This window comes from Erythrolamprus reginae, chromosome 1, assembly GCF_031021105.1.
Source record: "Erythrolamprus reginae isolate rEryReg1 chromosome 1, rEryReg1.hap1, whole genome shotgun sequence".
Classification (NCBI taxonomy): Eukaryota; Metazoa; Chordata; class Lepidosauria; order Squamata; family Dipsadidae; genus Erythrolamprus; species Erythrolamprus reginae.
In genome coordinates, this window is record NC_091950.1 from 122,770,043 (window position 1) to 122,780,494 (window position 10,452).

At 34.9% G+C, this 10,452-nt stretch overlaps 1 protein-coding gene and 1 long non-coding RNA gene across 4 annotated transcripts in view; both read left to right on the forward strand.

Annotated features, from left to right (window-relative positions):
* The window catches only part of STK33 (serine/threonine kinase 33), a 63,625-nt gene extending 58,712 nt beyond the window's left edge, over positions 1–4,913 (forward strand). For all 3 annotated transcript variants that reach the window (XM_070763657.1, XM_070763665.1, XM_070763672.1), the window contains exons 14-16: positions 2,892–3,140; positions 3,278–3,361; positions 4,034–4,913. In XM_070763657.1, the coding sequence (XP_070619758.1) occupies positions 2,892–3,140; positions 3,278–3,361; positions 4,034–4,201 (501 nt within the window). In that variant the 3' untranslated portion in view covers positions 4,202–4,913. The remainder of the gene's footprint in view (positions 1–2,891; positions 3,141–3,277; positions 3,362–4,033) is intronic.
* A 1,609-nt stretch (positions 4,914–6,522) lies between these two features.
* On the forward strand, positions 6,523–9,951 carry LOC139173834 (uncharacterized). Its single transcript, XR_011560238.1, has 2 exons — positions 6,523–6,603; positions 9,839–9,951. It is a non-coding gene; the product is annotated as an uncharacterized lncRNA (long non-coding RNA).
* Positions 9,952–10,452: the final 501 nt, after the last annotated feature.

Here is a 10,452-nt window from a genome sequence, read left to right on the forward strand (position 1 = left end):
AAATACTAAAATATCAAATGAGAGTTTGCTATCCTAACATTAGAAGAAAAAATTGTTGAAATATTAGTTTTGGACATAATGTTTACAAAGTTGTAATAGTAGCCATTGTAGTAAGAGATATTCCAGAATGACTGCATATTTAGAATTTTTTATTTCTCTGCTTCAATGATTAATGAACAAAAGCTTTTGAAGAAAATAAGGTAAATAATTGGCATATGCTTGTGAATTTCATTAGGCATAATCTTATTATATATCTTTTAAAAGTATAATTTACTATGTTTTGTATCAAGCAGTTGTTGATTTTCTTGACACCAAACATGGCAGAGTGCTACATTTTTATTCTCAATAACATGGCTCCTCCATTCACCATTATTAAGCATTGAGTATGCTTTCTCTAGTTTTGTCTGTTCTGGTTATTATAAAGTGCTCATCAATTTTGCAATGGCTTGTTTATGAGCATATATTTAACTTTTTTCAATAGCCAGTAAGTGCTTTTAGAGCCTCTTTTTCCATTATTGTAGGTCTTTGTTATTATTTTCTTAATTTGTGAAGAGTTCCTTCAACAAATCTTTATGGTATAGTATGGTATGGTATGGGAATATTGCCATTCAAAGGCAAGTGTTTGAAGATCATAAAGTGTAAAATGTCTTTCTGACGTAAGCTGAGTGCCACATGATGGAGGGGCGTATTGTTCCAGTCTATGATTTTAATCTTTCTGACATGCCCTTCCTTAAAATCGGGATGAAAAGAACTTGAAAGAAAGACAAAAGAAAATGAACAATGTAAAAGGCAGCCAATTAGTAATTCTTCACTTTCCCCACAATTAGCACCAAATGCTAGCAAAATTAAAAGCAACAGGTGTTCAAATGAAGCAATATAGCAATTAACTTAAGTGGTTCCACTTTCTTAAAAACTGTCAGAATACAACCATCCTATTTTGTGTGCTATTTCAGTATTTGTAGCTCTTTAAAACATATGCTTGTTTCCCCTGGCTACAACTCAGCCTCTTATTTGGTAGGTGTGATTTGGTGCACTTAATTACCTGAATGTGTTTGCAAATAAGGTAGTTATTTTGTTGTCTGTAACATCAGCTTGTCTACTGTTAAGTACAGATGAAAATTTGCATCTGCCAAATTTGTTCATATCTGAAAGTTCAGAAGTATAGGCATAAATTATTTACCGTAAATATATATAGAATTTTCTTTGTGCATGTCTCTATTATACCAACCTGCATGTCTGGTGGTTAAGGTACCAGGCTAAAAGCCAGGTGTGAGTTATAGTCCTTCCAGATTGGTGATTTTGAGTCAGTTACATTTTCGCAACCCAACTTACCTCATGGCTGCTGCTGGTGTAGGGAAAATAGGAGGAAGGAGTACTGTGTTTACAATCTTGAGGGGATTATTAAAATAAGGCAGTATTAAAATTAAATCAGAATAAAAAAACTTTATACACGTGCATGTGAATACACATCTAGTAGAAGTACTAGATAGGCATATTGTGTCTTGATACTACCGCTGAATGATCATTTTGTCTCCACACTTCTTTTACAACATTAATTCAAACTGAAAACAGGAAGCTGTACCTTCATTCTAAATGGCTGTTTAAGCTCTTTCAGTTGTTCACAGCTCCAGTTCCCTACAAAGCAATAGAAAGGGGTTTGTACTTTTCATAAGGAAAAAAGCACTTCTTTGCTGCTTACAAATGTTTGCACTTGTGTATAGCACAATATATGTGTGGGTCATTGTCTCAGATACTTCTTTCTCTGTTTAAATATTTTGATACTTCACAACCAGAAACCTGAAACTGAGGATAGGTAGGCTGGAATGGTAGGGTTATTCTACAAATATTATTTCTATTGAACTATTAATACGAAGCTTTGCTAATAATCCCAGTAAATTTATGACTGAATTCATGAAACTTTATATTGCCAGAAAGGAAGAATAACGTATTCTAAAATACTGCATATTTCACTTGCAATATCAAGATTGTGTTCTGCTGCTATTTCTAATTTTGGTCATTTCCAGTAATTTATGATAATTTTCTTCAGATATTCTTAACAAATATGCAATATTTAATTATAGGACAGAACCCAAGGCTTGGATGAGAGATCAGCATGCCACCAAAGTTGCTGCCCAATTATATTCTTAAAATGATTGAAAGGAAATGTTTTTAAATGGAAAATAACTATGAATTTATATGTAAATAATGTTGTAATTATATGTCAGTCAAATGGATTTGTTATCCTGGCCTAACTGCTACTTTTTTCCTACATTTTTGAAATAAAATATGAAATTGAAGGATCATAGTAAAGAGATTGATGCATTATACATTCCATGTCTTTCTGATAGCTTAACTCCAAATTGGAAGATTGCATTGTCCCAATAAACTTCTGATTAGCTTACTCTGTGATATTCTAGGTGGGTGTTGATGCAGGATTTTTTTTTCTGACAAAAACTCTCAAGGAGACCTTTTTCTCCAAAGGGGCCAGCTTCATAATCTGTCATTCCTGTACTATTTATAAGTAATTAAGGGGTCATTTCTGGCATGTTCTGGTCATAATGAAAAAGAATTATATCAAAAAAGTACTCTGTTAGTTTGATAATGGGCAAAAAGCCAATAGCACTTTACTGTTTTAATGTTCATTCTCTCTCCTTCCCCCCTCGCTCCCTCCCTCCCTCTCTCTCCTTCTCCCTCTCCTTCCCTCCCTCCCCACTCTCTCTCTCTTAAAAGAGAAAAAAACTTCATTTCTTTAGTTACTCTCATTCCCATCATTGGTTTATTAAGGACATATAATTTATATTTAGAGCAGCATAGTACAGTAGTTGCTCATCTATTTTGTTCATTTCTCCTAAAAACCCCCAACAACTCTTAAATTTGTTGTTATTGTTCAGGGTGAAACAGACATTGCTCAAAGGCCATTCAATGTCCTTGAGTTAATGAAGAAGTGGAATAGCAGCGGTAACAGCACTAAAGAAGTAGCAGTTTTTGAAGATGGACTAAATGGTACATCGCCTGCCTCACAACTGGAAGAAATTCGTGGAGAACAAGATAGCCCCATTAGCAGCAATGGCAATTCAGACCCCAATATAGAAATAGAACCAGAGAGCGGGAGCAGCAAACCCTCAACACCAACAAAACAAGTAATCTTAAAATATTTGTCAGCTTAAATGAAGCAGCTAAACATTAATACAGAGCTGGGTTAGTCAGCTGAATAATTCTATGTTTGCATCTGATAATTTTCCTTAAAATCAGTTTGTCCTTTACTTTCCCCCCCCAGACTAACAAGAAAAAAAGTAGTGTCAATGTTTTACCAAACGGGACTTATAGAAAGAAGAGTTCAACTATCAAATCAACCTGCAGTGTAAGCATTTTTACCCAACAATCAATTTAGTTATGCAGCATCCCAACTGTAAGCACTTGCACTAGGCTAGGGTCATAGATGATGCTCTATGCTACTAGAGTTGAGAAGAAAAATGTTGCTATCACAGAAATCAAAATGTTTACATGAATTCATTTTTTGCCCCAGGTGAGATAAGTGTAGATGGAAGTCTAATATAGTCCCATAGATTTTCAGAACATGTTGATATGCTAAACCAGAAATATTTTTACTGGTATTATAGGACATTTGAATAAAAAAGAACTCTAAAGCAGTAGGTGCAAACTACCTCACCATTTGTTATGTGTCTTAGGACTTGTAGAAGTGGCTTATCTATTCTAGCTCTGAAGGATTGAATAGAATCAAATACTTTATTTAGGCCAAGTATGGTTAGACACACAAGGAATTTGTCTCCAGTGGAGAAGCTTTCAATGTACTCTCAGGGTGTCAAGGATTATAGCTGTGCTGAGCAGATTTTGTTGCTAATTCACATTATAGTTTATCTGATTTAAGTCATTTTGAGAGATAACTACATCTCTGTTCTTTTTTAATGTAACCTCCTTCAAAATCTTACCAGTAAGAGACAAACTATGTACTTTGGCTAAATGTTCTCTCCTCATGTTACATTCAACATATCTTGTTTTTATTGTCTTTAAGATTCATAGTGGAGTTGGATCATTGTCTCCAAGACTTGTTGCAAAACGCACAGATAATCAAGAGAAGAAAATTGAGATAGAGAAGTCTTTAACGCAAGGACTTGCAAGCAAAAATACACAAAAAACCAGTACCCATAGTGGCTTACACAAAAACAAGAAGAAATCTTAGAAGAATCCCACTCTTCAAAATGTAAGTTTTACAATGTAACGATTGCCAGTGCCAAAGTGTGGCAGCTCTATAAAAAAAGGACCAATATACCTTGAACTTCTATACTTGTTGTTGTTGTTGTTATTCTGAAGCCTGTAACCATCAAGAGAAGCCTAGTTTCAGAATAGTGCTGATAAGTGTTCTAAAGCAGTGTGAATTCCCAAACTCTGTGAGGGCATCCACTGATAGTATTACACTCAGAGAAGAAATTGTGTGAAATGTCTGTCTTTTATTTATTGCAGGCAAGCAACTAGTTTCTTTGAATCCACTTGTATTTGTCTAAGATTGCTTTTTATTGTCATAAAAATTTGTGAAAGTAGAAAAGAAAATAAGAAGCCAAAATATGTAATGACTAAGTGATGAGGTTATTTTTTAATAACTAACTGCAATTTTGCACTTATCAGAAATTGATAGGATTTTGTTTATAAAACTATAGGTATTATATATAACTGGTGTACCAAGGTCAATTAAATTTGTTTCTAATTCTTTATGCATTATAGTTAGTTGGATAATTTACTTTAAGCAATTGTAGATATTATGAAAATTGCCAAGGTTAATCCTGCTGCTAAAATGCTTGTGTATTTAAATAAAAGAGATCTTAGAAGAGTGTATTTCCCATGCTAGTTCATCTTCATTTTTTAAAATAAAGATGGATTGTTCGCTAAAGAGAAAATTATTTGCGTGTATATGTATATATTTAAAGGTCAATCTTAATACTTTTGTTACATAATGCTTCATACATTCTATCCCTTTTCCACTGTGTATTTGTTTTAGCACAATATTTCCTTTGGAATCAGGTCAATGGATAGGCTTCTTGAAAACATTGGGTGCATTTATTTGAATTTGTATAACATCCAATACCTATCTTACCACGGATGTCAGCAGTATTCCAGAGTGCATGTGCTCCCATGTTTTTGTTTCTGAATCTGGTAACTGGTAAAGTGCCTTCTGTTGTAGCCTGCCAGTTGCCTGCAGAGATGGCAGCAGATTCGGGCAGCGAGGAGGCTGGGGAGGAACCTGGGCCAGGTCTGGAGTGTGGAAAAGGCTCGGTGCCAAAGGCAGGGATCCAACCAGGGCCATTGGGGAGATCTGTCCCATCTCCAGAACCTCCAGACGCTGACATGAGCGGAGGTAGAGGGATGGGCTGCTTTTTGCATTCCAAAGGCTTCAGGGAAGCCTCCTGAGCAGTCATAGAACAACGTCTCATGTGCCCTCCACTATGGCTCCACATGCCATAGGTTCACCATCATGGATATAGGAGGTTAATGCTATGCTAGGCTTGCTAACCCATGCAAAAGATGTTTGGAGTCTTAAAGTGCTAGCATTTCAGATGCTCCAAATACCATTTGGGTTTTAATTGAAGTTATTGAAAACAATTTGATATGGAATTATTATTCATATGTACTATTTATATATGTATGTAAGTTGCTGTGACTCAATTTGGATTTGGTGGCCTATAAGGAGAAAAAAGAAAATACAAAAATCTGTTACAGCTGACCAGTCCCAAATAGGGATGGTTGTATAGCCTTTGCTCTTCAAAATTACTTCATTAAACTAAAGTAAAAAATGGAATATTTCACTAAGCTAGTGAAAGGATTACTAGAGTGAACTTCATAGTCATATTTTTTATTTTAAAATATGTTTGGAAATTCGTCTGTTGAAATCAATTTAGTGTCTCATATTTACTTTCAGCCTACATGTAATCTTCAAATAAATGGCCACAATTGAGCCCAAAACGTATGTTGCTAAGAAAGACAGTTATGAAGTGAATTTGCCCCATTTTATGACCTTTCTTGCCCCAGTTGTTAAGTGAATCACTGCAGTTGTTAAGTTAGCAACATAGCTAAGTGTTAAGTGTATCTGTCATCCCAATTCATTTTGCTTTTCAGAAGGTTGCAAAAGGGGATCAATATGACCCTGGGATATTGCAACCTTCCTAAATATGAACCAGTTGCCAAGCATCCAAATTTTGATCACATGACCATGAGGGTGCTGTATCAGTTGTAAGTGTGAAAAACGGTCTTATGTCGCCTTTTTCAGTCATGATGTAACTTCGAACATTAACTAAACCGAACCTTTGTACGTTGAAGACTACCTATTAACTTCTTCTCAAAAGAAGTTCTGTTTTGATGTTGCATCTGACTTTTTCTCTAGTACTGTATATTAGGAAACAGGAAGACAATTTCAGAAAGCTCATGTACATTTTGGTTTTTCCTGACAGAAGCACATGAGGTCTCTTTTGTCTTAAAAGACTAGATCCAGATGCTGTTAACTCTCAGTGTTAGTTCTTTTTCCCTTAATCAGAGTGCTGCTTGGAGAAGCCATTCCCTCAGAGCTGCAGAAGCATCGTTAGTTCATCTCAGGTCAGTTTACTTTTATTTTAGTACCTGTTTCATGGCAAACTGACATTGTGTTTTAGTGTGACTTAGTTTTGTGTTCAAAGAAGCTATTGATGATTATATACTGTACATGGATTTTTTCCCCCATGAACAGAGCTGCTGTTGTTTTAGGTTCATGAATGGATATCATTTTATGCAAAATAAAAGTGCCCATTAAATGTTTTTACAACTATGAAAATTGAATTCAAAGCTTTTGCTTTGGTACCATGAAATGTTCAAAGGTCATGGTCTTGAAGTTGGAATGTCCAAATTATTTTGGGTTATTTGGTAATCTTATCTCTCTAATCAAATGTGTTTCTCTTGAGGTCCCTCAAGAAACAATGGGAGTCATATTTAAAAATGGCACCATGTATTTCAGAATGTCTCTTAGTCTTTTAATATTTTTGGCACTTTTATATTGTAATTGGGTAAGTTGCCTGTGCTGATGCCTGCACAGCTACTAGCTGTCACTTCATCGGGAAAACTGTAGTAAAGTACCTGATTTGACAAGGCCTCAACCAAAAGCATGTGAATGTCTTCAAAAATTGCTTCACTCGCTCGTTCATCATATTTAGGGAAATATTGAAAGCTATAATCACTTTGAATAAATGGTTCTGATAGTGAACCATTCTGCTTACATAAAAAGGATGGATTATATACCAGACCTTTACTAAATTGGTCTTAGGCCTACGGTGGCAAATGAAAAGGGATGAGTGATTTTTTAAAAAAAACATTTTGGATTGGGATATATACATATAAATAAATGTATATATTTGGAAGATGTGACAGAAATTCTTAGGGTCTGTTTATGACGCTGCATAAATTAAACTTTGGAAATATACTGCTCAAAAAAATAAAGGGAACACTCAAAGAACATATCCTAGATTTGAGTGAATGAAATATTCTCACTGAATACTTTGTTCTGTACAAAGTTGAATGTGCACAACAGCATGTGAAATTGATTGTTATCAGTGTTGCTTCCTAAGTAGACAGTTTGATTTCACAGAAGTTTGATTTACTTGGAGTTATATTGTGTTGTTTAAGTATTTCCTTTTTTTTTTTGAGCAGTAGAGATGTAATGTATTAAAATGTCAAACTTTATTATCAGTTATTATTCTCCTTTCCAAAAGATTATAGCAATTAGGATCTAGGATTGTTTTTAACACTTTTTCCTCTGCTTTTTAGCAATGTCATGCTTGATAAACCGTGTTTTGAATTCAATATCATTTTTCTCAGCAGCAATGCACGAGAATGTTAATATTCTTGCTGAGTTGTAACAAGTTGCAAGAATTAATATAGAATTTTCATTTGCTTTAATCTTACCTATTTATCATTGCCTTATTTGATAAATAGTACATGTTTGTACTTCCTTGAAACACAAAATATAGAAGTGCAGATTTGGATTATTACTTTTTAATTGTGTTCAGAACTAAGTTAAAGATTTCGAAGTAAACAAATAGACGATATCAAGAAGGAGATGAGAAAAGTTTGAAATTGGTTTGTTCTTTTGATTGGTCTTTTTAAATTATTTTATTTTATTTTATTTATTTTTTCTTAGTTTTTAGTATTAATAGATTAAATAAGGATGTTTAGCTTTATTACAATGTATAAAGAGATGAAGAAGGTACTTGGCTTAATGTTTAATAAGATAGAAAGATTTTGATTGTATTAAATATTTGAAGAAATATTAAAATGAAATTTCATTATAAGATAATGGTCCTAATGATGAAATAAACTAGAAGACAATTGGTTAATCCAGATGACAAAAGTAGATTGGGCAAAAAAAAGTTATTGATACCCACATTAAATCAGAGTTAATGATTTTTTGTGATTATATATGATGTACTAATCAAATCACCTTTATTGTACTAAAAAGGGAAGGTATTTTGTATTGTATGATTTCTGATGGTGGAGGAAAAAAAATGACCCTCGCCCCGCCCCCCAAAAATGGGAAAGGAATTTATTGTATATTGTGAGAATATACAGTGGTACCTTTACTTAAGAATGCCTCTACTTAAGAACTTTTCTAGATAAGAACCGGATTTTTTTACCTCTACTTAAGAACCATTTTCTACTGAAGAACCCAAGCCTGGAAAAATTTCCCAGGATATTTGAGAGCGGCGTGAAGGCTCGGCCAGTTTCCTGCCATTCTCCCTTTAATCCTGGCCATCTGGGCTGCCAGAGGAGCCTTTTGGTGGTGCTTAAGGAGGCTTTCGCAGTCCAGAGTGAACGAAGCATTTTCCTTTCTCTGGGCACTTGGACAGGGAATAAACCTCTGCCAGCGCCTGGAGAAAATAAATGCTCCCTTCGCTCTGGGCAGCCGAGGAGTCACCACAGCCAAGGAAAGGCGCCGGCTACAAAGCGAGCGAGATGAGAGGGGAGCCCTTCAGCATGGGAAGGAAGAGGCAGCAGGTAGCAGCAGCATCAGGCAGTGTATGGGAGTCAGCCTCGCGCTGGGTGTATTGGAAGCGCGTGCTCCTCCTCGCCGTCTCAGAGTCCCTTTTTTTTTTTTTTAAGCCTTAAAGATTTGGATTTTTTTGATTCCCCTCACCTCACCTTCTTCCTTCGGCAGCGACTGTCCTCCTCCTCTTCTTCCTCCTCTTCCTCCTCCCACCCAAATTCTGAGCTTTTATTTCTTTCCTAATGGGTTTGCATGCATTATTTGATTACATTGATTTCTATGGGAAAAATTGCTTCTACTTAAGAACGTTTCTACTTAAGAACCTGGTCGTGGAACGAATTAAGTTTTTAAGTAGAGGTACCACTGTATTGTGAAATCATGATGCATCCACATATGGGTAATAATATTGGTTGTCCATGCTTTGCTTGGCATATGTGCATCTTTATGGGAAGGTGAAATATCTCCCTCCCCTTTATCTCCACTACATGATGCATTCTGTTTAAAATATCAGATGTATCTATATTACCACTACACAGCAAAATGGCTAAAATGCAAAGATCAGTTAATGTTGCTTAGATTTTATGTAATATGCTATTCCTAACTGCAACTTCATGTAGCACTGGACAAATCTACTACTCCTTTCTTTCTCAATTTTCCTTTCTTAAAAAGTTCTATTTAGGAACCATTTAAAGATTCTTCTTTTAACAAAATTCACAGTCATTTATAATTTTTGCGCATTTTTGCTAATTCATGTATTTTTGAATGCCATTGTATTTAATACGCAGTTTTGTAAGTAGTTTCCTCATATTATCCTCAAAGGGTAAGATATTTGATGGAGAAAGGTAGAAAACCAGAAACAAGAGATCCTGCTCTTACTTCCTGTAATTGAGACAACTGAATTTGAACATTTGAATAAAAATGAATTGTTTCAATATATTGTTTAATTACATTTGGGTACTCTTAGCCTATTTTAGCCTAGTCCTAGTGTCATCAGGAGATTAACTCTTTATAGAACCCAAATCCTATTTTCACATTTTGTATGAAGATGTTAAATTAATTAATATTATATAAGTAATCAAATTGCAATTTATAATGCATCTGTTGACCTGTGTTTGATTCTTGACACACTTGAAGTCACCAAACATTTGAGAGATAATTGATTCAAGACATGTGTTTGATTTCATCATTCAGACAGGAATGGATAACTGAGGCAAACTCATAAGAAATCCAGGAATTACATATAAGTAAAACTTGTTGAAGGAAGTAGAAAGCTGTAATCAAAGAATGTCAGCAACTGTTGAAGATCAAGCCTGTAGAGAGAGAAAATATTCAAACACTTCTGCATTTTGTTTTCCTCCCCATCCTACACAATGGACTAATTGAACGCCTTTTCTGAGCTAGATGGTCTGTCTTTATCTGGCGTTTGTTTTATA